This window comes from Phyllobates terribilis, unplaced genomic scaffold (genome assembly GCF_046119375.1).
Source record: "Phyllobates terribilis strain yellow unplaced genomic scaffold, ASM4611937v1 Scaffold_1__5_contigs__length_1240528914, whole genome shotgun sequence".
Taxonomy (NCBI): Eukaryota; Metazoa; Chordata; class Amphibia; order Anura; family Dendrobatidae; genus Phyllobates; species Phyllobates terribilis.
Genome location: NW_027362761.1, coordinates 787,817,712 through 787,843,830, shown reverse-complemented (window position 1 = coordinate 787,843,830; position 26,119 = coordinate 787,817,712). Strand labels below are relative to the sequence as shown.

The 26,119-nt window shown below is 40.7% G+C and overlaps 1 protein-coding gene across 2 annotated transcripts in view; it reads right to left on the bottom strand.

The window, feature by feature from the left end:
• UBA6 (ubiquitin like modifier activating enzyme 6) overlaps nt 1-25,725 on the bottom strand; it is a 102,263-nt gene extending 76,538 nt beyond the window's left edge. Inside the window, exons 1-15 of one of the 2 annotated variants that reach the window (XM_073637039.1) lie at nt 25,609-25,725; nt 23,985-24,048; nt 20,611-20,705; nt 16,630-16,658; nt 16,438-16,532; nt 16,155-16,266; nt 15,526-15,606; nt 15,329-15,451; nt 13,696-13,819; nt 12,391-12,494; nt 11,519-11,581; nt 10,301-10,377; nt 6,147-6,213; nt 2,502-2,645; nt 978-1,045 (exon numbers count right to left, since the gene is read on the bottom strand). In XM_073637039.1, the coding sequence (XP_073493140.1) occupies nt 978-1,045; nt 2,502-2,645; nt 6,147-6,213; nt 10,301-10,377; nt 11,519-11,581; nt 12,391-12,494; nt 13,696-13,819; nt 15,329-15,451; nt 15,526-15,606; nt 16,155-16,266; nt 16,438-16,532; nt 16,630-16,658; nt 20,611-20,705; nt 23,985-24,025 (1,223 nt within the window). In that variant the 5' untranslated portion in view covers nt 24,026-24,048; nt 25,609-25,725. Of the gene's footprint in view, nt 1-977; nt 1,046-2,501; nt 2,646-6,146; nt 6,214-10,300; nt 10,378-11,518; nt 11,582-12,390; nt 12,495-13,695; nt 13,820-15,328; nt 15,452-15,525; nt 15,607-16,154; nt 16,267-16,437; nt 16,533-16,629; nt 16,659-20,610; nt 20,706-23,984; nt 24,049-25,526 lie in introns of both variants that reach the window. The other variant, XM_073637040.1, reaches the window with a different exon arrangement.
• Between the last annotated feature and the right edge of the window lie 394 nt (nt 25,726-26,119).

The following is a 26,119-nucleotide window of genomic DNA, read 5'->3' as shown; positions in this document are numbered from 1 at the left end:
GCTGCCAATCAGTGGTGTGGGCAGGGTTATAAAGAGCTCAGCATTCAGAGAACTGCTACATCTAGAGCAGAGATTCCATAAAAAACTGTCCCAAAGCAGCCCAGTAAGTGATACATCGCTAGAATCAGGCTTGCTGTCTCTACATTATGCTGCCATCAGATACCATAGCAGAAACCTGAGGACAAATTCCCTTTAAGTGATAAAATCTAAAATAATTGTAAGGGGGAAGACCGGGGTGTAAGTACTTTCAGAACAAGGGATCCGGAACTACCGGGGCAGTGCCTCTTGTTGCAGGGGGATGTGTCCAGAGAGAGAGCTTAGGAGTCAGGTGACCGGGATGCTGAGCTTGTGTCTAGGAAGAGGGTGGAAAAGGAGTTTTTGTGCGGGAAAAGCAGCAGTGGACAGTGGGAGCCAAGCCCGACTAGAGGGAGAAGAGACGCAGGATCCCTGGAGCCGAGCAAGTGAGGTGCCGTGTTATGGACTAGGGGCTCAGCGGGTCAAACCGGAGACCGCCCGCTGCCACCAGAAGATGGAGCATTGTTTAAGCGGGGGAAGCCGGAAGAAAGCAACACCAGCACCAACCGGCAACTGCCTTGTGAGGAGCTAGCGTCAGCCAAGTGTAAAAACTGCCGATTACAACAGTGTTGACTCTGCTGCATCTAGCCCAACTGTGGCTTGTCAGTTATAGCATATTACCTGCTACTTCCCTTGTTGTCCCCATATTTCCCCTGTTACTCCCTGCGTGGAGATTGACCCTGTTACAGTAAATCCCCCTTGTTTATTAACCATGTACTGGCTGCTCTGTGTTTCTGTGTCGCTGCATCTAAAGTACCTGTGTTACATAATAAATCAGATCTAAGCAAGTTCGGACGATTGGTTGGTCCCTCCACTACAGTCTCTCATGTGCCCCCTTGGAAAAATTAATTGCCCACCCCTGGCGTTCACAATTCTACTGACATCACAGGTAAAAGTCATACCTAGGAAGGAACTCTTCTTGGCTTATCTGGTCTAATGGAGTCACAATTTCCATGGCATCCAGAAAAAGCTAAAAATAGAGAAAAAAAAAACACAGATACAAACTATATAATTTAATGGAACTTCCAGTGGTAGCGAGTCCAGGGGCTTTCATAATAAATAATATAAAGGCCTAGCTTGCCAGAATTACCCAATTGAATTTGGTGTCTAAAGCAATACATCATATCATTAAAAGGTATATAACATACAAGATAGATAAGGGAGCCAGAAATAGTTAGTTTATAAAAAAATATATTTATTAATGTAGTGTAGATACAGTAAAATACTAGATCCAAAATACAGGAGAGAAAAGAGGACCCTTGTAAGAGTCAAGGGACCATTATATGAAACAAAGATAAGGAACAAGAGGTATCTCACAAAAAATAAAGGATACTGCTACATAGGTAAAATACAAATGGCAAAGTGCTGAATAAATTGTAGCTGTAGTACCATATATCCAAGGAGGGAAGTTAATAGATGTCAATATGCACTTGATAGGCAGAGTATTACATGGAGAAGACATAACCATTGACACATTATATATTTGCACACAAAGGTATGACCGTATATAAATTAATAGTCATGATCAGCCAATATACAGTGGTATGTAAAAGTTTGGGCAACCTTGGTCAAAATTAGTGTTATTGTGGACAGTTAAGCAAGCTGAAGATGAAATGATCTCTAAAGGGCTAGAGTTAAAGATTACACATTTCCCTTAACCAGGGGTGCCAAAACTTTTACATACCGCTGTATTATAGGAAATATCTTTAGCCATAGTTGAATTAGTGAGACCGTAACCTAAAAGCCCCGCCTCGACGTGCGTCTTTACCTTCAGTTTCGTCAGGAGGGGATAGGTCATATCTAAGGTGTTTTATAACTGCTTCTAAATGAGGGAGGAGGTAACCCAAAAGGTATGGAGCGCATCTGACATAATGTATATCGTGACACGGTGGAGACGGTGCTCGGAAACCATGTCACTGGGTCACCTAACCACACCGGACGGTCACGTGGCAGGCAACATGGAAGGCGCATAACATTAGGGCACGAGGCCGAGCCTAGGTATGACGTGGCCGGTGAACCTGGAGATGCATGGCACTGACGAGAAGATACCAGAGAGGTTGCCTTCAATGCAGAAGTATTATCACTTCACAACATGCATAATGAAAAGGACAGTGGCGGTTAGTTCCTACAGCGGAAGCTATGAGCATTGACAACATACTCGTTCAGCATTAAAAGGAAACTTGTCAGAAGGATTTTGCCAAGTAAATTAAAAGGCAGTGTCATGTTGGGGCTGCTGCAGTGATTAAAATGATACCGGAGGTGAAGAAATCAGTCTTGTGGTTCTTGTGTAATCAGTGTTTGCAGTTTTGAGTTAAAGATATACCCGTGCTCTGGGGAGGCAGGGTCTTATCCTGGTGCTCTAGGCCAGATCAGCAAGATAAGACCTGCAAAAAGTGAAATCTTAAATGGGAGCTGGGAATACTTACCCATTGTTGTAAAGGAGAGAACTTTTCAGAGACAGCTTTCAGAACTTCTTGGCTGATAATTCCACCTGTTGCTGCGGCGAGAGGAGCAAGAAAACCTCGAGCTGTCCAGGATATCCACTTCACCAAGTGCTTGTCAAGTGAGGGCTAAAAATCATAATGAGAAGTTTGGGTGAGAATAGGCAAGTTTACCATATGAAGAAATATCAAACTGACAAAAGGGACTAACTTCGTTATTATATGGGCTGAAGACGTTTTTAATAAAAACAAAACACTAAATGTTTTTATACTCACCCATCACAACAGCAATGAGGTCACGACTACACTACAAATCACTGGGCTCAGCGGTCGTCTTGATGTAGACATCATTAGACTGCTCAGAACAGTGACTGACTGTAAAGGTCACATGTGATGCACTCGTGATATCAGCGCTGCTGCCTGTCAAAGACCTGAAGCAGCGGGAGAGAGGCATTGCTGGAGCAGCAATAGAGGATTACAGAAAATGTTATTTTTATACTCCAAGAAACCAGAATAAAAAGAAATCTAAATCACAGAAAACCCCTTCAAAAGGGACAATAAAAGGTCAAAGTTAAAGGGGTTGTCTGATAAAAAGGCTAATGGGCATTATTTGTATTAAAAAGAAAGGAATCACACACACACACACACACACACACACACTGGTAACACGCTCTACTAGCCAGTTTAGAGATGCTCCCTTAGGGTCTATTCACACATCCGTATTTTGTCAAGTTTTATTGAACGCAGTTTGTTTTCCAAAACCAGCAACTTACAGAGAATAATTATAATTTACAGATTGACACGTGGTCTGTGTTTTGGTCTTGGCATACAAATATGAAGATGTAATACTCATATTAATAAATATTATAAAGCCTTAAAGGAAGACCTGGTTTATCCAAGCAGCACAATGACATATATACATACAGAGGTCTGTGCAGCCTATGTTTGAAGGAGAACTCCTCTCTCGTGGCAGCTGGTTCCACTCATTGATCACCCTTCACTGTTAAAGATTTTTCTAATATCTAATCTGTATGTTCTCCTTTCAGTTCCATCCCATTGCTTCTCGTGTTTCCATGTGCAAATGAGAATAAAGATGATCTCTCTACACTGACATCCTTTTAGATATTTGTAGACAGCTATTAAGTCTCCTCTCAGTCTTCTTTTTTTGCAAGCTAAACATTCCCAGATCCTTTAACCGTTCCTCATAGGACATAGTTTGCAGTCCGCTCACCATCCTGGTAGCTCTTCTCCAAAATTGCTCTAGTTTTTCACTGTCTTTTAAAATGTGGTGCCCATAACTGGACAAAGGATTCTAGATGAGGTCTGACCAAGGAGGAGTAGAGGGGCATAATCACTTCATGTGATCTAGACACTATGCTTCTCTTAATACATCCCAGAACGGTGTTTGCCTTTTTTGCTGCTGCATCACACTGTTGACTCATGTGCAGTCTGTGATCTATTAGCATACCTAAGTCTTTTTCACGTGTGCAGTTGCTTAGTTTTATTCCTCCCATTTTGTAGATGCAAGTTTCGTTTTTCTAGCCCAAATGTAGAATCTTGCATTTCTCTCAGTTAAATACCATTCTATTAGTTGCTGCCCATTGTTCAAGCTTACCTAAATCCTTCTGAATCTTCTGTCTTCTCTACGGTTAGTTATCCCTCCTAGCTTTGCATCATCTGCAAATTTGATTAGTTTACCTTCAGTTTCCTTATCTAGATCATTTATAAAAATGTTGAACAACATTGGGGCCAAGGCAGAGCCTTGTGGTACCCCACTTGAAAAGCTTCCAATTAGATGTGCAACCATTTATTACTACTCTGAGTACAATCACTAAGCCAGTTATGAATCCACCTAACCATAGCATTGTAAATCCCATACATGGTCATTTTTTTTCAATAAGGATGGTATGAGATACTTTGTCAAATGATTTGCTGAAGTCGAGATATAGTATATCTACCGCATTTCCCTGATCCACTCAGTCAGTGATTCAATCATACAAGGAAACTAGATTAGTATGAGATGACTTGTTTTCTACAAACCCATGCTGGCTCTGGTTAATTACGGTATTCTTACCCAAGTACTTACATATATGCTGTTTAATACTTTGTTCAAAGATTTTTCCTGGTATAAAAGTAAGGCTCACTGGCCTGTAATTTCCTGGCTCCATCTTTCATTTTTTGAAGATGGGGGACAACATTTGCCCTCCAATTTTCTGGGACTTCTCTCGCTCTCCAGGAATTTTCAAAGATTCTGGCTAGTGGTTCTGCAATTTTCTCTGATCTCTTTCAGTACCCTAGGATGTAATTCATCTGTACTAGATTTAAATTAATTTAAATAGCCAAGGGTTCCCTCACCATGTCTCTGTTTATAGATACTGTGGATAATTTTATTCCTTCAATAGTATAGTGAAGATCAGTTGATGTTACATTTGCTTTCTTACAGAACACAAATGCAAAATAGGAATTTAAAAGTTTGGCCTTCTCATAATAGTAAAGAAGGTTGAATAAAGACATACATACTTTGAAAAAAAAAAAAAAAATTCTGTTTTACGTTGTCATATTCGGAGAGCCCCAAGTTTTACATATTCACATCACCGGAACGCTCAGACAAGAGGCCTCTGGTTTACTAAAATAAACAAGGTAATGCTAATGGAGGAACTTACCTCTACGATTAATAACAGTTATGATCGTTTTTTCAAAACCTGGTTTACTGCCTGGACTTTAGCTCCACGGCTGACTACCTGGCCCTTCTTGGGGAAAGTTGAACCTATATTCTTTAGGCCCACATTGAATACCTCTCCCGACTGCTTCCCCAACTTTTCTCCTTTTCTGCTCTTCTCTTTTCTCCCTTCTCCTCTGTATACTCTTGACTGTTTTATTCCAATCGTTTTTGGGCAATCATAGTTATGTGATTTCACATTCTGTTCCTTAATGTTCATAGGAGATTTCTGCCCTGCACTGCTCCCAGGATTTGAGTAACAAGTTGATATCTCCCACTGTTATTTCCCACCCCTCAGTGATTGTTTTTTTGCTTATTATATCTCGGCACGGTAGTGCTTTGTGATTGTATTCCTTCCTTAAATAAATTCAATAAATAAAGACCAAGTTGAAAAAAAATAAAATAAATAAAAATCTATAAAATGTGAAAAAAACACAGACGTTTCAGTTCCTCTTAGAACCTCTTTAAAGCTCTAGGAGGAACTGCAACATTGCTACTGGATATGCACTAATAAAAGCACCTTATTTTTTCACGTATTGGAGGAGTGCTGCCATTTTTTCAATATTATGTAATGCAGACTCACACAGACACATTTTTTATGTCGACAAAATAAGACTGCTGTTGAGGAACAAGCTGTTTTTACCTATACCCCTTTTGGATACATTTGGCTTTTTGATCATGGAAAAACCAATACATCTAAAATAGTTTTTAATTTTTATGGAGTCACGGTGCAATGTATACAGCTATAAGATGGCAGTTTGCGGATAAGTTTGCGTGCATGAAAACCAGAGACACTGTACACGTGAAAGTATTACTTCAAAATGGGAGATAAATCAGTAGTCGCAGATGTAAAATAATCAAAAGAATAAAGCCTTTAACCTGAGAAGCAGTCTTTAGGCTGTGAAACCTACTTTACTCTGCAGATTTTCATTTACAGATGCCGCTAAAGTCTGCATCTCTTCAGCATCCTGAAGGCACCTACAGAAACAAGATTTCATATACTAAATTTACATAACCCAATTACAGCACCTAGTCTCCCTTAGGACTGCACTACATGCCAGTTCAGGGCAAATGCAGGACATGCAAGCCAGGTTTGCCAATTTACAACTGCCACATGCCAAATTACCGTATATTCCGGCGTATAAGACGACTTTTGAAGACTGAAAAATCTTCTGTCTAGTCTGGGGTCGTCTTATACGCCGGTAATGCTTTTAAACTTTCAGAAATTGACATGCGGTGATACTCTGGGGGTGTTAATAAGCTGCCGTGGCCGTATCCCTGCCATGTCGGAGTTAATATAAGGTGGAGGGAGTTAAAATACGGCGGCGGTAGGTCCAGACAGTCAGCGCTTCTGTGCTGAAACTGACACATCGCTGCGTATTCCCAGCTCCGGACACAGCGCAGGGCTTCTGTGCCGACAGCTTTCACTTGTCACAGAAGGGCTGCGCTGTGTCCGGAGCAGGGAAGTTCGCATCGCTTCTGTGACAATATATGAAAAGCCGGCAATTCAGCAGCGGCATAAGCCGGCACCCGACAATTTAGAATAGAAAGAATAGAGCTTCACACATAGATTAGATAGATAGAAACATGTCAGTCACATATATATGAAGTACAGTGACAGTATTGCTTACTGTACTTGTCATTTAGTGTAAAGGATTTATTAAAACAAATAATAGTGTTTTCATGCACCGTCTCTTTAAAAAAGCCGCCGGCAATTCAGCATCTGTACCCGACAATTTATAACAGACAGAATAGAGCATCACACATAGATTAGATAGATAGAAACATGTCAGTCACATATATATGAAGTACAGTGATAGTGTTGGTTACTGTACTTGTCATTTAGTATTAAAATAAAGGATTTATTATTAAAAAAATTGGCGTGGGGTTCCCCTTAATTTTAGGCTCTAGCGGAGGTTAAGCAGACAGCTGGGGCAGATGTTTGAAGCCTGGGAAGGGGGTAATACCCACGGAGCTTCCCAGGCTACTAATATCAGCCCCCAGCTGAATACCTAGTCTTTACTAGCTATTAAAATGGGGGACCCCCCAAAAAAAATGACGTGGGGTCCCCCCTAATTTAATAGCTAGCAAAGGCTAGGCAGACAGCTGGGGGCTGATATTAATAGCCCAGGAAGGGAGCCATGAATATTGGCCCCCTCCCAGGCTAGAAACACCAGCCGTCAGCCGCCCCAGAAATGGCGCATCCATAGGATGCGCCAATTCTGGCACTTAGCCTCGCTCTTCCACGCTGCCCTGGTGCGGTGGCAGGGGGTAATAGGGTTGGGGTTGATGTCAGCTTATAATGCCAGCTGACATCAAGCCCAGGTTAGTAATGGAGAGGCGTCTATAAGACACCCCCATTACTAACCCCATAGTCAAAGTTAAAAAAAACACAGACACCCAGAATAAAGTCCTTTAATTGAAATAAAGACACAATTCTTTATTGTTCTAAATTAAACCATACTTACCATCACGCCCATTCCAGCTGAAGCCAACGATCTCCTGCAATAAAAGAAAAATAATAAACCAACCTCATCCTTACCTCTCCATGGTTCCCAGGACAGCTTCAGCTCTGCTACATCGAGATGACAGGCTGGACCGCAGCAGAACGCCGCCATCCAGCCTGTCATCCCGCAGACACTGAGAAGCGCAGGCTTGCTTGCGCTCCTCAGTGTCTCGCTGTGACGGCATCCAGATGAGCCGACAATGAACTCAGCTCACCTCCTGGACGTCCGTCACTGACAGCGTGGGAAACTTCTACTGCGCATGCGGGGAGCAGGAGAATTTTCCCACGCTGTCAGTGACGTGCATGAGGTGAGCCGAGTTCATTGGACATGATCTCGGCTCATCTGGATGCCGTCACAGTCAGACACTGAGGAGCACAAGCATGCCTGCGCTTCTCCGTGTCTGCCGCATGGCAAGCTGAACGGCAGCGTTCTGCTGCGGTCCAGCCTGTCATGTGAATGTAGCAGAGCTGGACCGGTCCTGGGAACCATGGAAAGGTAAGGATGAGGTTGCTTTATTATTTTACTTTTATTGCAGGAGATCGTTGGCTTCAGCTGGAATGGGCGTGATGGTAAGTATGGTTTAATTTAGAACATTAATAAATTGTGTCTTTATTTCACTTAAAGGACTTTATTCTGGGTGTTGTGTTTTTTTTAATTACTTTACTAGAAATTCATGGTGGTCATGTCTAATATTGGCGTGACCCCATGAATTTCGGGCTTAGGGCCAGCTGATAATGCCAAGCTGGCCCTAACCCCTTTATTACCCAGTGAGCCACCGCACCAGGGCCCTGGATGAGTTGGGTACAGCGCCAGAAGATGGCGCTTCTATGAACGCGCCATTTTCCGGGGTGGCTGCGGACTGCAATTTGCAGCGGGGGGGGCCCAGAAAGCTTGGGTCTCCCTGCGCTGCAGATTCCAGCCCCCAGCTGCCTAGTTGTACCTGGCTGGACACAAAAATAGGGCGAAGCCCCACGTCTTTTTTTTTTAATTATTTCATGAAATAATTAAAAAAAAAAAGGGCTTCCCTATATTGTTGTGTCCGGCCAGGTACAAATAGGCAGCTGGTGGTTGGGGGCAGCCCGTTCCTGCCTGCTGTACCTGGCTGGACACAAAAATATGGCGAAGCCCACGTCAACATTTTTGGGAAAAATTAATTACAAAATTAATAATAATTTAGGGACTGCATCTTTATTAACCCCTCAATTGTCATTTAGTGTTAAAATAAAGGATTTTTTAAAAAGAAAATTGGCGTGGGATCCACCATCATTATAGTCTCTAGCGGAGGTTAAGCAGACGGCTGGGGCAGATGTTTGAAGCCTGGGAAGGGGGTAATACCCACGGAGCTTCCCAGGCTACTAATATCAGCCCCCAGCTGAATACCTAGCCTTTACTAGCTATTAGAATGGGGGACCCCCCCAAAAAATGACGTGGGGTCCCCCCTATTTTAATATGTTTATGAGTGACAGTTTTCCTGCTATATACCTGCATGTCATAAGAATTTAAATTAAAAAAGGACCATGTTAAATTCAAATCTGTTTTTTTTTCATTTTTACCGGTGTTTGGTATGCGTTGGAAAAGGGGTAGTCTTATACGGTGAATATATCCTAAACTCTATATTTTAACAGGAAAGTAGGGGGGTCGTCTTATACACCAGGTCGTCTTATACGCCGGAATATACGGTAATTCAATACCTCCCATATACATGCAAGGATATGGACATGTTGCCCAAGTTTCCCTCTTGAAGAAACCAGTTTATTATAGTAAAATGTTATGTGATGCAATGTGAACTGTGATGTATAGTTTGACAATAGTGATAATAAGAATTAATGTTTGGGTCTATCCCAGAGTGGGAGAGGCGTAGTTGCAGGGAAAGTGACCATTTTCTGACCGAGAGGTCCACTTGCTATGCACTCCAGGCCCTAAGGGTCCAAGGTGAGCAGTGCCACATTCAGGGCTATAAAAAGTTAAAGCTGGGTTGTGGTGAAGTAGTGAGAAACAGTGGAAACAGAGGACCAGTAGAAAGAGAACAATAGAGAAACGAAAATGTGTGGAAAATGCTTTAAGATGTAAAAGGAAACGTTCATAAGACTGTACGCGCCATCTCTTGTATATATTCCCTACAGAGTTTCTGTTCAGTAAAAAGTTTATTTTCAAATGGTTGTCTCCCTCATTGAACTGTAAAACATCTGGTCCATTGAACGGTTACATGCGCCCTGCACAGGTGTAGTGCTCTCACAGCACAACTCCACCCACCCAGCCAGGACCCCCACTTTCATGTAACATCCTATGGCGTAAGAGTAGAGCACCTCACCACGGCTACCGCCCCTCGCCACGTTACATACACTCCTCAATAAAATAATTAAATAAAGTGTGCTGGATAAAACACTTCTGGCAGTTATCCGTTACATTTTCAGTGGTTAAACAAAAATGAAAAAATGATAATTATTTATTCAATGCATCTATTAATGTAGATGAGGTGACCCAGGAACATTCATGCATAACATCCTAAGCATTGCACAATCAACTCTTCATGGCAGTCTTACACGTGCTAAAACTACCTTATGTTTGGCAGACGATCGTGCTTCTCCTGGAAATGATCCAATGCCAGCATTGCTGAGTGGATGCTTAATGGTGCCTGAGAATTCAGAAGAAAAATAAGGCACACTCACTGAAGTACTAAAGACTTACAAAATACACAATACTCTCCATATTGCAAATATTTGTTATTCTGCACTTACCAGGGACATTTGTAATTCTCAGTATTAATCAGTAATGAGCAGTTTAGCACTTGGATTGCTTGGACCTGGTGGTAAAATATACCTTCAGGAACCCAAGGATTTATTTAAAGCTTATTGCTAAAACCCATTATCTATTAATGTCCTTTTTTTGGGACGCCTAATTTTTTGCTTCTAGCAACTAAGATTTTCTAATTAGGTCCAAAAAAACAAAAAATGAAAATTGCTAATTTGGCAAGTAGTGGGTTAATTTAAGATGATTATTTTTTATTCTTTATTTACATAGCAATTATTAATTTTATTGATTTAGGGCTTGATTCAGACTTTGCTTTTTTTTCTGCCAAAAAAATACCAAGAACTAAAAACATTGGATTGGATTTAAAAATGCAATAAAACTCCCAAAATACAGACAAGGACAAATTGGTGGATGAGCCACTGTAGGGACCCCAATAGTATGAAAAGTCTCAAACTTTTTTTTTTTTTTTGCAGTTTGAATACTGAAACTTTTACCAAAAGTGGAGCCAAGCATAGAATAATGTTTTCTTACCAATGACTTTGTGATCTTACAAGCTTTAATAGGCTACTATAATAGACTATATAACAGATCAAGAACTAGCCCAATCTACCAGTTCTACCAATTCTTGTTTGGGTCAAAATCTATTAAAAAAAAAAAAAAAAAAAGCAAAAACTTGATGACCCAACACTGAGGCTCAGTGGTTAGCGATGTAGCCCTGCAGCACTGGGGTACTGGGCTTTTCCCACCACTGACCAAATCTGTAAGGGGTCTGTACGTACGCCGTATTTTTGCCTAGGTTTCTACCGATTATCAATATGTCTTTAGAGTGTGGGAGATAAACAATTTAGATTGTGAGCCCCTATGGGGACAGTGATAATGTCTGGAAAGCGCTGTGGAATTAATGACGCTATATAAGCGAGTAAAATAAATAACTGATCGAAATCAATATAAACAACGAGGAACAGTATGCTTCTCATTACATTAGACTTTATACAATACATTTCTAATATTCTCATTTTATTTACCTCGGGTTTGCTGAAATCTGCAATCAGATATTTTGGGTCCAGTAACTGTTTTTCTAGTCTTTCCTGAAAAAAAAAGAAAGCAAGTTTTCCATTAAGACAGTAAAGGTGATGTTCTGCTGTTAAATACAAGCCGAGGATTAGGCATCATTCAGTAATTGCAATATACTGCATCTTTTATTGGGAAATTGTGTGGTGATCCTTCTACTGTTTCCCTGTGCAAATCTTTGCAAGAAAACCGCCGCTTCACCTGTAATACCGTGTGGCCAATCGTTATTAATAACCATGGCTTTCAGTAGGTGAAGCAGTGGTCCCCAAGTGACTGTGCGGGGAAACAGTGGAAAGACTGCAGTGGCACAGGGCTGTTGTGGTTAAAAGCTGCAGCATGACTGCTGTGTGTGAATGCTGCCTACTACATTTACTCGTATCTAGTCTCCAAAACCTCTCTTACTACTTACTGAGAATAAAAGGGGATGTCCGGCCTTGAGGTACAAGTCTGCAGTCACTCTACATTACTGCAGACTTATGAATTCTCAGAGCGTGCTGTGAGGTTTCTCTGGTGCCGGGAGCGGGCAGTAATGTGAGCGCAAGTATGCGATTTGCACAACTCCGTTCACACTCAATACAGTCATATTGATGCAGGCCACGCACGTCTAGTCTGCACGTCACTGCATGTAAGCAAATCAGATACTTGCGGTCATGTGCCTTCCGCCGGCACTGGAGAATCCTCAGAGCACAGTGTCATATGACTGAAGACTTGTACCCTAAAGCCGGACAACCTCTTTAATAGAATTACTATTTCAGCTGAAAAGTGTTTTTTTTTTGGAGCGAAGCTATATCAAACATTTGCCTAACATTTCTCAGGAGCTACTTACGAAGCTGAAGGATTGTGGCATTTTAATCTGAACAGCTAGCCCACCATGCTCGTATGGGTCCATGTCTGACGTATCGCCAATGCTGAATGAGTAAGGTGATGTAACTGTGAAGAGTATAAAAGTTATAGAAGGAGACAGATATAGTTCACACACTGAGCAGGCTATGGGGAAAAAGTACAAATATGTAAAAAAAAAAATAAAATAAATCACAATCCTATTATTGTGCGGGGGAGTATTCAATATAATGCAGTGGATTCGATGTAGTCCAGCCAAAAAGTCTCAAAGTTTGTGCAATTACAACCTGTAATGCATTAAAGTACCAGGCAAGTTGATATTTGCTACATATCTGGCCTACAAGTTGATGATATTTTTATGCCCTGTTCATGGTGTTGTGCATTCATTGAGGACATACACTAAGGATTTTAGGACTTGTACAAAAAAGAAAATCTGCACGTAAAGCACATGCAGATTTTGCTGTGGAGTCGAAGTCGTGGAGTTGTAGCCGGTATAAAATGGACTGACTCCTAAAATATATAATAAATTGGGTACAGTAGGTCAATGCAGTTTGTGGGGAATATTTTTTCATAAGAATTTGGGAAAGTTATGAAATGTCCTATAAATGTCTGTCCTATTTCTGATCTAAGGGTCTAGACTTTTAGCTCAGATGAATCTGTGCTACAGTAAATTTATCACTTAAACATGAGCCATGTATGAGGGAGTCGGAGTCGTGGAATCGGTGGCATGGAAATTGAGGAGTCGGAGGTTTAGCTTACCGGCTCCACAGCCCTGGTAAGATCAGCAGCGGAAATGGACCCACCCTAAATGTATTCCTTTTTCTTACATGATTACTAATCTGATGCCATGCATGCTAATACCTAGTACTAGCAATATCCCACCAAGGACATCTGCAAGGAGTTTTGATGTTCTCCCCATGTTTGCGTGGGTTTCCTACGGGTTCTCCGGTTTCCTCCCACACTCCAAAGACCTAGTGATAGGGAATGTAGATTGTGAGCCCCAATGGGGACAGTGCCGATAATGTCTGAATTGTAAAGCGCTGCGGAATATGTTGGTGCTATATAAATAAAAAGATTAATTATTATTATTTCTCTATTTGGTCAAAACTAGGTTTTAGACCTTATCTGAAAAAGCAGCTTTTGATATTTGTATGAAAAAATTTGGTGTAATAGACAATGGTAAATGACAAATATAGGCAATACTTATTAAACATCAGAAATATTTAATCACTAAAGAAGCAAACATGAGATATACAAATGACAACCAACTTATGCATAGAGTGCGACTCACCTGTAATCTGGTGTGTGGAGCCATTTAAAGAGGTCATTCCATTGACTTCACGAAAAGTCATAAACTGACCAGACTCAAGATTGTGAGGGCGATTATCAAAGCATGTGACCACACCAGGATTAGACTAAAACACAAATCCACCAGATAAATCATATTTTATTTACTAGTAAACATACAAAAAAAAAAAAAAAAACTGTTAAAATGTCAAAACTTTAAAAGTTATGTCAATTATTCAACTATTTCTAGACCGTCTCCACTGATTATACAAAACCGGGAAGGACACACTTATCTGACATTTTAAAATGTCAATGCAGAGTAAGCATCAAGTACAAGACTGTGAGGCAGTGGGGTAAGGGAACTGATTGTCAGACACAACCAGACTCCCCAGAGAAGAAAAAAAAAAAAAAAAAAAAAACACTTTTTTTTAACATGTTTACCTTCTTGATCTCTGTATACACCGTGCTGAACAAGCAACTGTGTATACAAATTAGGAGAAACCCTGTGATCATGTGATTACTGGGTGGAGGGAGGGAACAGCAGCTGCTGTGTTCTAGGAGACCTAGTCAGCTCTGCTATGCAGCAGGAGGCCGAATTTCCCCTGTAACTGGAGTAAATATACTAGCCCCAGTTATATGGGAAATCAGCACAATAAATATTATATTATATATATATATATATATATATATATATATATATATATATATATATATATATATATATATATATATATATATATATATATATATATATATATGGCATAGTGAGTAAAATAAAATAAAAAAATAGAAGGTAAACCAAAAAAAAACCTGGTAAAAAAAAAAAATCTGCCTGTCTGAATCACTGTTTCTACGCACAGTATAATGCAATTTAAAATGTTTTTAGCACTGCTTTGAGGTGCTAAAAGAAAAAATAAATGTGAAAAATAGACATATTGCCTATTTTTCTTCAGCCGTTCCAGATATCACCATAATGACACATGTCTGAACGAGAAAGATATTTAGAGCTGTTCTAAACGCATGCATGATAAAACCCAAAAATGAGCCCAGTTAGGAACTGGATGGTCTTTTCTAGACTGATTTCATCCAAATAAACACTTGAAAAAGTGCTACTTAAATGCTCAAAAGAATGAACATATTTATTGCTATATAAAAACGACTTGCCATGTTGAGGTTTCTGAGCGTCTTTTTAACCGTCGCAGGCTTCCAAAAATGCAAAGCAGTTAGAAGTGAGCAAACCATAGTTCAGGCATTTTCCGCTCGAAGACGCGCTGTACTTTACAATACAAATCAATGGAAGGGGTCAAAAGACAGATGGGCGTCTTTTTAAGCGCTTTGGCAACATTATTGTTTGAAAGATTATTGTTTTTTTCTTACTGTGGACACAGCAGTGAGGGGAGGCTCCGGCTGCAGTGCTAGTCCTGCAGAGCATGCACAGAATTATTATATTTAATGTGATGGGAACCTTTCTAGCATATTTCCATTAATATCAATAATGAGAATATGGAACACTGTTTTCCTACCTTCAATAAAAATAATAAGTAATTATTCTTGGGTTGTTTGTACTTCATTACAAAAGATCATGACTGTGAAGGTATTAAAAGGAAACACTGTTAAAATGAGAAATGTGCACTTACCTGTTTTATATTGGAAATAAAGATCTCCTTTGGCTCTTCCCCTGTGGGGTCCAAGACTTGAAATTCATCTCCAAAGTCACAAAACACATAGGAGCAAACACCGTAAGAATTGGAGCAGATAAACTGTAACAAAACAATGTGTTACCAAATCCTGAATTGTGAGAAGACATCTTACTACGGACACATGTATTCTTTACCTTGATAGGTGGCTGTTGATCATGACAAAAGTTATTGATTCGTGTCCTCAGGGGAAGCCTTGCCTCAGTTAATATTACGCACTAAACGTTCAAAGAAAATATAAAATTTGGACATTTGTGTCTGGCTCAAGTTTGGCAATGTAATGGATTTGAATGTGTGCACCTGTCAATCACACACTTAAAAGGCAATCTGTGATCAGGTTTTTGCTACCTCATCTGAGAGCAACCAACGTAGGCAAAGAAAAGCTGGATCCAACAATGTATCATTAGATTACTGGGTGCGGATGTTCTGACATTATCAGAGATTTTAGATTTAGCAATGCAGCAGAGCTGAGGAAGCTAACCCCGCCCACACCAGGCTCTGTATATACAATGTCCATAGACAGTGAGCTGCTTATCACAGAAGGGGGTGGAGTTGGACTAGCATGCACATGCTTCTGTGCCCAAGCAAGGATAAGCTCCTGGTGCTAAAACAATTACAAGCAAAATGGAGCTTGATAAGAGGAATCGCTGAAATCTGTGATTTAACCCCTACAGCATGCTGTCTTGAGATTACATAGCAAAAACCTGCTGACAGATTCCCTTTAATAGTAAAGGATTCACAGTGACAAGAAGAGTAACGTCTTTACCTGGTACTGCTTCAGGAATGACAGATCAGAAGCCTCATCCAGAGGTATAGTTGATGACATTACTTGAACATAAGGGTTGAGCTCTTCAACGTGGTGAAGGCATGCTTCAGCCCTTTAAATTATAGAAAAAGATAAGAAAAAAAAAAAATCTACATAGTATTTATGTGCTTAGTAAAAGCAGACAACTACAGTACAAAAATGTTGTATTCCGAATTAAATCCTTTTATAAAAATACTATGCCTTATATACAGCTAAATACAGAAAAAAGCTGACAGATACTAACCTGTTTATCTTATTTGTGATATCATCTTGCCTGATAAAGAAATTAGTCCCAAGGTCCCATGTATCACAATGTCGTGTGTCATGGATTGTCAGTGCCTTAAAGAAAAAAGACCTGTTAGATATATCTAGCTCCAGAGGAAAAAATACATCATACACACAAAAAGACAAAAATAAAAAAACAAATATTTATTACCTTTATTCCAGCTAAAACAATGTTTTTTGCTATGAGAGAAAAAAAAAGTGAAATTAAGTAATATTAGCTTTTATCTTTTTAGTACTTCAATGCATCTAAAATGTAAAAATTTGAAGACAATTTTGCAAATGTGAAAAATAAACAGTGACTAGAAGCAGCAACATGAAGGCATCAAGATCTAGTATCCCTGGGCTCAACCTATGATAATGTGTCAATTTGTCCATGAAGATGAAGACTTTTCACCCCCCCAAAAAAAAGTTATATTCTGTGACTGCCAGTTACTATGACCACCATTTCCAACAGGGACCACGTCGCAGGGCGTAGGGTAAGAAAATGAAGCCTCCTCCTCACAACATATCCTGCCATCAGGTTCCCTTTAGTAAAGATATTTTTGTACATCTCTAAAAAGATGGACACTGCCAAACAAAGGCATTAGTCCAAAGTGACTATATCTGCCTTATTATAGTGAATGGCTCTGTCTGAATCCCATATTACACAGATTTAGACGAAACCATGACATAAGTGCTCAGCGTAGAGCACAGGATAAATGTGAATTGAGCCTTAAATGCATTCCAAAGTTTTATATAGCCAAAATGGTACCAAGCCAAAGTTTCGAGTCAACCCACAAACAATAAGCCACTACTCGGGTAAGTCATTGTCACCAGGCATAGGTGGTTTCCACGGTACTAGTAGCACAAAGACTGGAAAGGCTATATTGTACTTTCCCTCTCCAAAAAAAAAAAACAAAAACTAAAAATAATGTATCAAAACTTCTACAATCCTCGCTGAGCCTCAGAGAGTGTACACAACAGTAAGGGTAAGTGCACACAGTGTCTTTTAGGCGTTGATGTACCAACAACATTTTTGTAGCAGACAATCCTTTTTTCTGGAAGGATTTGTTTTGTCAACTTTTGCTGGCTTTTTTTTTTTTATCTGATTCATAAGATAATGATGATGGAAGCCACCTAAAGAATGAACAGGTCACTTCTTTTAGCCACTTCACAGCTTTCAAAACCTGACGTTGTTAAAAGAAACTCAACAAGACTGAAAATATGACCAGCAAGTTATTTTTACATTATAGTCCATATGTTCATTCATTTTGGCATTTATTTTAGTGCTTTTCCAAGAGGGTTCTACATAGAATCTGCCCCCCAAAAAACAAAGACGTTGTGTGAACATACCCTTACCATCCACATGTTTGCCATTACTGTAGCAAGAAGAGCCCACCTAATTTACAGGGTGCATGTCTCAAAAAGCACAAGCTGGTCACAGTGTATTGGCCACTACAGTGTATTGGCCACTACAATGGCTTGTTTCCAATTTTCACTCTGCAACATCAATTACTTGTTTATTTGTGGAAAACACCCATGGAAACAATATAGTCACTGCACCAGTATATGAATTCTCAAAGGTAATGAGAGGATTTCTGCTGTTCTGGCACTTGAGGGCTCTGCAAATGGCACCCAAAAACTCTTCCAGGAAAATCTGCGCTCCAAAAGTCAAATCTCTCTTCTTCTCTCCCAACCTGCCATGTTGTCACAGTCAGGAGAAATTATGTAACAAAATACAGTTCATTCTCCTATTGCTTCTTGATCAAATTAAAAATCTTTGGCTAAAAGTGTAAATACTTTTCTTCACCACCCAATGATCTAACCGTGGGGTCAACATGCTCACTGCACCCTTAGATGAATTCATTGAGGGGTGTAATTTGTAAAGTAATGTTACTTTTTGGGGGGAGGAGAGTGGATCTGCTGTTTTGGCACTTTAGAGGGGGGGGGGGGTCTTTAAATGCGATTGAGTCCACAATTTAGTTTAACAAAATTTGCTCTCCAAAATTCAAGTAGCGCTCCTTCCCTTCCGAGGCCTTCCGTGTGCCCAAACAGTAATCTCCGACCACATGCAGCGTACTCAGGAGAAATTCCACAAAAAAAAAAAACTAAAAAGGTGTAATTTTTTTCCTTGTGAAAATGAAAACTTTAGGGCTAAAGCAACATTTTATTGGAGAAAACATAAGATTTCATTTTCATGTCCTCCATTACAAAATTCTGCGAAACACCTGTGTGTTCAAAATGCTCATCATATCCCTAAATTAATTCCTCAAGGGTCATAGTTTCCAAAATAGGGTCACTTGTGGGAGATTTCTACTGTTTTGGCATCTGTGACTTTACAGACACCATGTTGTATCTGGAAACTATTCCAGACAGTTTCCGTCCTGCAGTGTGCCAAGACAGTAGTGTACGACCACATATTGAGTATCAGTGTACGTAGGACAAAAATGGACTGCTCAATTTGTTGATGAAATTTCTTCTCTTACTCCTTGTGAAAACTGAAAAATTTGGAGATAAAGCAACATTTTAGTTAAAAAAATAAATAAAAAAATTTGAATTTGGTTGGAAGGTACACTGAAATGCTCATCAATGCCAAGGGTGCACTGAGCGACTGTGCTTGGTTTGAATAGTTTCATTCATCACCATTTAACACAGATGATTAGATGAACAAAAGCTCATAATGCTTGTTCCCCATCATTTTTCTGTATATACATGCCAGAGATCGGCTGCACACATTTTCTAGACGGGTCTAATAATGATTGTTGTTCTGCAACACATACCCTTAGAAATACAATGTATTCACAATTGCTCACTTTACCCTTCTACCCAGCTAATTCTTCTATTTTCCATTAGGTTTATGACATCATGTGATTAAAAACTGACTAGCTGAATCCTTCTAAGCTCTAGGTAGAAAGAGAAGGTCAGTTTTCTTTGCACAAGTCATGAGTCATAAACCACTGCAAAGGTCTATAGCAGGGAAAGGAAGAACGGAGCAGCTGGGTCAGGAGGTGAAGAGGGGAATGATAAATGCAGGGACAACAGACTTCCTGTTTCTACATAGAACAGAGAAATAGAATAATTAACTGGGTAGAAAGGCAAAATGAGCAATTGTAAGTACACAGTGCTGTATAATACGTATGATGATTGCAATATATTAAGAGGATAAAAACTTTGATGGGAGAAGGAGTACTTCTTAAATAGCACACTGATGACCATCCTATGTCATTAATCAGCATAAGGTCCCACAGTTGCACGTTCGAAAATCTGTATCTACCTGTGGTAGCCCATGAAAACACGTTTTGCAGTGACACTCAGGCATGAAATGGACTTAGTGCAAGAGTACCTAAGCCATCATTAACCCCTAAAGAGAAAAGGTCATCAGAAAATAGTCTATTTAACTCAAGTTTGTGTTATAGATTTAGACATTTTTTTTATTCATATCATGATTGTTACTGAAAAAAAAAAAAAAAAAACATTCCCAATTGTGCAATTTTTACACTGGTCACTCGGGCTAGTTTAGCCTCATACTTTGTCCTTTCAGGAAGAGTTTTGAAGAGGCTCAATATCATAGGAGGCAGAATTACATAGACAACAGGTAACATCTATTCACACAGCTGATAACACAGGATCCATCAATCACAATAGATGAAGTCACACCTGACCTGGCTCCCCCTCCCTTCTCAATGACCTGTGCACATACTCAGATGCTTCAGTGCAAAAGATAGACTGACCCAGATCCTATTGCCAATAATGTACACCTGAATTTCCTTAAAGAGGTTGTCCACTACTATAGAGCATGCCCCCATCGATGTAAATGGTGGAAATAAGATTTTTTGTAAATCTTGCACTGTCAACCTTACCTGTGAGCGGCGCTATCACTGGCCGCTCACCTGGCATCATGTGACCCCCGGCTGCAGCCGACTCCGACATCCGCTGATGTAACCTCAAGTTTCGGCTGCAGCCAGGTGTGACCCAGTGGCGCGCTCCCCCCTGATTGATGGGCTGTAGGCAGGGTTTCACCACACAGCACAGCCCAGCATACCCCGCGACTATGGGTCATTTTCTGATAACGCATTCCATTTAAGAAAAAAAAAATGCATTTTAAAGGAATAGATCTTCTTAAACATAAAAATAGGGAATTGGCTATTCTTACCTATCTCAACACCAAGTCCACCCATGCCACTAAGGAAAACATGAGACTGGGCCATCTTCTGCATAGCTGTGTCTCCCAGAACATATCTTTGCCGGCTAAAAAAAAAAAGGAAAATGTGGTAAAAATTACATGAATATACAATACTTGGCAGCACATACTGGTCAGAGGGATGGAAGGAGCAGCAGAAGTTCTACTCCCAAGAGTAGAGTAAATTTATTGTCATTTTTGTAAGAGGCAGAAAAGCCTATGGTTTAAACCAGTCGTTGCCAATTTTCGTGCACTTTAGTTTTTTTCCTCCCCTTATTCCAAGAGCCAAAACTATAACTATACCTCTATCTATCGATAGGAGTTTGTATGTTCACCCCGTGCCCGTGTTTGGGTGGTTTTCCTACGGGTTCTCCAGTTTCCTCCCACATTACAAAGACATAGTGATAGGGAATCTAGATTGTGAGCCCCAATGGGGACAGTGCCCATAATGTCTGTAAAGCTCTGTGGAATTAATGGCGCTATATAAGTGAGTAATATAATATATATATCCTGGCAACATGATTCTTCATATGAGCAAAACTTTTTTTTTTTTTTTTTTTAAACCCAAGTGGAAATTTGTAAAAAAAATAAATAAAAATCGGATCTCTCTTTTAGGGACTCAGCTATACGAAATATGATTTTTTTTTTTTTTTAAAGTGTAGAAAAAGGGGGGGGGGGTGTGATTTGAATTTTAAGATACATTTATAAAAAAACGTGTTTTTTTCACTGTACTTTTTTAGTCCGCTTAGGAGATTTGAACCTGTGATTGTTCGATTACCTGCAGTGGCAACTCATCAACGCTCTACAATTGCTCCACGAGGGGTGGTGGTGATGGGAGGCAATGCACGCTGTAAATGCCACTGTACGAGATTGACAGCAACATTTAAGGAGTTAGGAGCAGTGATCAGAGTATACCTGTGATCACTACTTCTAGAAGCAGATGCTGCTGTGCTCCACTGTGACACGGTCTTGGCTCCTGAGCCTGACATAATAGTATGTCATGTAACTGGGAAGGGGTTAATTAGCGATCACTACATTCTTCACTCACAGTATCTAGCAAGGCTTGGCTCAATGTGCAATAGATTTACCACATATAAGGCCACGTGAACACATTCAGGCATTCAAAGTGTAACACCTTGAAAGCCTATCACACTACTCTTTGACAGGCAACATGTGAATGGGGGCAAAAATGAAAAACCATGAGGAATCTGATTATACACCCCTCGAGATCAGATCAGCATTTTAGGCCTAATCTTTCCAAGGTCAAATATTAGGATTTCTTATGTTTTTACAACTTAATTTAGGTTCCCCTGGTGTATGCTTAGTGTAGCCCATTAAAGAGTTATTCCCACAATCACATTATTCTTCACAAAGCACAGTAATTGCCTACTTGTGTCCCAAGTTATCAAAGCAAATACACCAGAATTCTGGAGAAAATCGCTTTGAAAAAACAGAACATTTTTGCAATTGCAGGTGTGCAAACATTTAGTGACATTTTGCATATTCACGCCACTACTGCCAAAATGCACAAAATGAAATATTTCCAAGGCACTGGAATGATTGCTTTTGTATCTTTATTGTCCAAAGTACATCATCAAGCCAGAACGCAGTCCATCAGCCAACAAGGGGCCTGTGTCAAATACAGAGTAACAATGATATACACACACAAGCAGTATACACATTTCTATTAAGGAACCATTGGGACACAAGTTCTTACTCCTGGCACATCCACGCTAGTTCCACCACTAAATGGACAGAGCTTGTCGGGGGTGGGAAGAATTAGAATGGATTAGAGGAGCTGTGGCATTCCTTACGCCAGAAATCTTACTCCAGTCATTGAGGAGATGAGCGCTGTAACTGGTCACTGGCATTTTTCAGTAGATTGGGATGGAACATTGGAATCCTCTTTAATCACACATTGGGTAGCAACAATATTACAGCTACTTAAGGCTGTGTGCCCACGTAGCATTTTTCAAGCGTATATGCTGCGGAATTTCCGCAGCGTAAACGCTTGAAAAACGCATGTATATCCGCACCCCATGGTCCCCAATGGGATTCCGCAAGTTCTATGCACATGCTGCGGATTTTTCCGCAGCGTTTATGCCGCGTTCAAAAATCCGCAGCATGTCATTTAATTTTGCGTTTCCGCAAGCGGAATTGCCTTTGTCCAATGCATAAAAAACGCAAGGCAATTCCGCATGTGGAAAACGCGTGATAAACGCGCAAAAAATGCGCGATAAACGCGTGCGGAATTCCGCATGCGTTTTTCCGGGAGAGGACTTGCATTTATGCAGCAGAAATTTTCTGCTTCATAAATGCAACGTGGGCACATAGCCTAAAGAAACATTTTGAATTCCTACAACACATTATGCCATAAAAGTCTAAGATGAGAATACTCCTTTAAAAGGGATTTGTCAGGATATATCAATGTCCACAATCACCTTTTGAAACACAACTTCAATTTTCTTACTGGATTCAATTTGACATTTTGCTTCTCGTTATTCATGCAATTTCAATTCACTTTATTTTAGTTTAGTCTACCAAAATTCTCTACTAATCAGTCTCCCTTCTTGCCAAACTTACTCCTCCCTAATCCATCCTGAATGCTACTCCTAGGTTGTATTTCTGTCCAGTCTCTTCACCGATGCCTCCACCTTGTGCCAGTCATTACACTAGTTGCCCATCCGCTACAGAGTACAATATAAAAATTCTCTCTCTCACTTACAAAGCTCTTCACTATTCTGCACCAACATACATCTCCTACCTCATATCTGTCCATCACCCTACCCATGCCCTCTGTTGTGCAACTGTTCTTAGACCAATGTCTTCCATAAGCTAAATCTCCCACTTTTGTCTCAAAGTCTTCTCTTGTGCTGCGCCAGTTTTCTGGAATGCACTACCCCGGACTATCCGTTTAATACCAAGCCCTCACATTTTAAGCATTCCTTAAAAACACATCTTTTTAGACAGGCCTATCACCTCATTTCACTAATCCAACTCTTCTGCCTAAATTTTCTTGAGAATCTGCTCCCTCTTATTCATCTGTCTCCACATCCTCCATGCAGCCAACAGCACACGGTAACTGCACTTAGATACTGGTGACAGGCTCATACATGACAAGCACTTTTTACTTAATGTGTCCCCTATTTCCTTATAGATTGTAAGCTTCCAAGCAGGGCCTTCAATCCTCCTGTAACTGTTGAACTATGTATTACTTTGCGAGGTCTTTATTGGCTGCACATGTCCCCGCTTAATTGTAAAGTGCTGCGGAATTTGTTGGCCCTATGCGAATAAAATGATTTGTTATTTAGGATGATATTCTGATTTAGCAGTATTACATTACTCACCTGTATAGACCATCATCAATTTCCATCGAGTCTGCAGCCATTCTGAGGATTGGTCTTGTGTGTCCTACAAAACGCCAGAAATAACAATCGCCAAATCAAAATATTACTGTCAAAGTGTCATTACATACTGTGCCAAAAACACGCAACTGTAGCAATATGCTGTGTTAGGAAAATTATACATCAGTGATCGTCGCATTTCAGGAAAATGAGGAGTTTCCTATTTCGCTCATTTAGTCCATCATACCAGACATTTGTTACCATACAGCACTGATGGATGGGGAGTAGATGAAGCATTTCAGAGTACGTATGATGGCCTACGTAGCCTAGAGAGGTCTAGCTTTGCTACTATGAATAAGCTTTAGATACATAATTACCTAGCGTGGCCATATATTATGGAAATAAGTCTGTGCTCCTGGTAGCCAAAAGCTCACAAATAACGTTCCGCCATTAGGCTACTAAGAGCATTGAAAAGATACACCAGACATATGGTATACGAGCTCAATGTAATCATGAGAAGAATACTCTCCCTACTGTTCAGACAGGCGGCTGCCCCTGTGCCCGCCGGTAGGGCTGCCGCATAGCATTTTTGTGCCGTTTTGGCTAATGGGAGAACGGACCTGTAGCTGTAAGGAGCTGCTCTTATATGGGGCATATTAAGCTGACAGCTCTGCTCTCATGTTGTCTATGTAATCCTAGAATAGAAAATTTGCCATTTCTTTGGCAAAACAACTTTGTTACCATTAATGTCGTTTTAGAAACCCTTCTCACCCGGTATGGAACGCTCCATCAATTCACTACTCTGCTATAAAGAACAATCTTCTACATAGACCTTACCTAGGAATGAGTTTGGCAATGGGCCAAAAACACATCTCTGGCTAAAGTATTAATCCTCTAATATACTGTATTGACATTGAAGGATATACCCTGGGCAAAGCTAATGGCTAACTACCAGCCTGTTCTTCCCGGCAATGACACACAGAGCAGTCACTGCCCGCAATTCAGCTGCTCGGCGTCAACACATCAGTTCTTCCTCTAGCGGCTGCTCTGTCGACCTGTTATGCCCAGTGCCAATCTCAGAACTGGCGTCAGATCAACACTGGGCACAACACGCGAATAGGCAGCAAGCTCCTTTCTAGTCCCATAGCAAAAAAAAAAAAGTCCTGGATAAATCCTTTAAATAATCAAAATGGCCTACCCTGGTCCCCTCCATTCCATGCCGCCCACACTTGGCATTTAGTCATCAATGAGGACTACGGGCCACTTACAGCAGTGAGCCACAGTACCGTGCCTGCGCTGTCACTACTTGCCCTTGAGTGGCCCCCCAGGATTGGTGACTGACTGCACTGAAGACTGATGGGCACTTAGGAAGAATAAGATCCACCAACAGCAGCTAGTGGGAGCTCTGGGCAGCCCCCTCCACCTGACGTATTCTGCGCCCCCGTACTGCAGTCATGTAACATGGTGCAACACACATCCCCCCACAAGGAAGCGCACCCCATTGATGTGTGTCAGCAGGAAAGGTACAATGGGAAAGCTCATTACCAGCACACTCAAGGGCGCTCACGTCACGGCCACGCACGCCCTGCGCGCACACAAACACACGCGGAATGAATAAGCCACGAACCTGAACTACAGCTGCTACAGTTCCGTGTCGGCCGGGAAAGGGAAACCCGGGGAAGAGAAAGATGGCAAACTACAACTCCCACAATGCTTTTCACCAACAGGAAAGCGAGGACGTTCAAATTGTTAAAGCTTTATTAAGCGGCAGAATTACCTTGTTGTCACGTGACAGCGCAAACCGGAAGTGTTTAGTCAGATAAGGTATAAAAGCGCGGAGGCGCAGCGTCAGAATGTCATAAAGCTTTTATTGTGTGACGAAGCAGAGGAGAGAATCTCCTCACGTTACTAAATACTGGCCTATACCTGTAATGGCGTCCTCCATGCCCTCCAACCCAGCAGCATTACCTTATAAATTCCTGTCCTAACCAGCCCTATATGATGCTGGTGTCAGGAAAAGGGGCTATCACACTGACGTGACTAAACGTACAGCTATGGCTGGAGACCTGTCAGTAACCACTGGCACCATATTGTTTCAGAACTTCCACTAAAAAGGGCATGTATGTGTAGAACCCCCT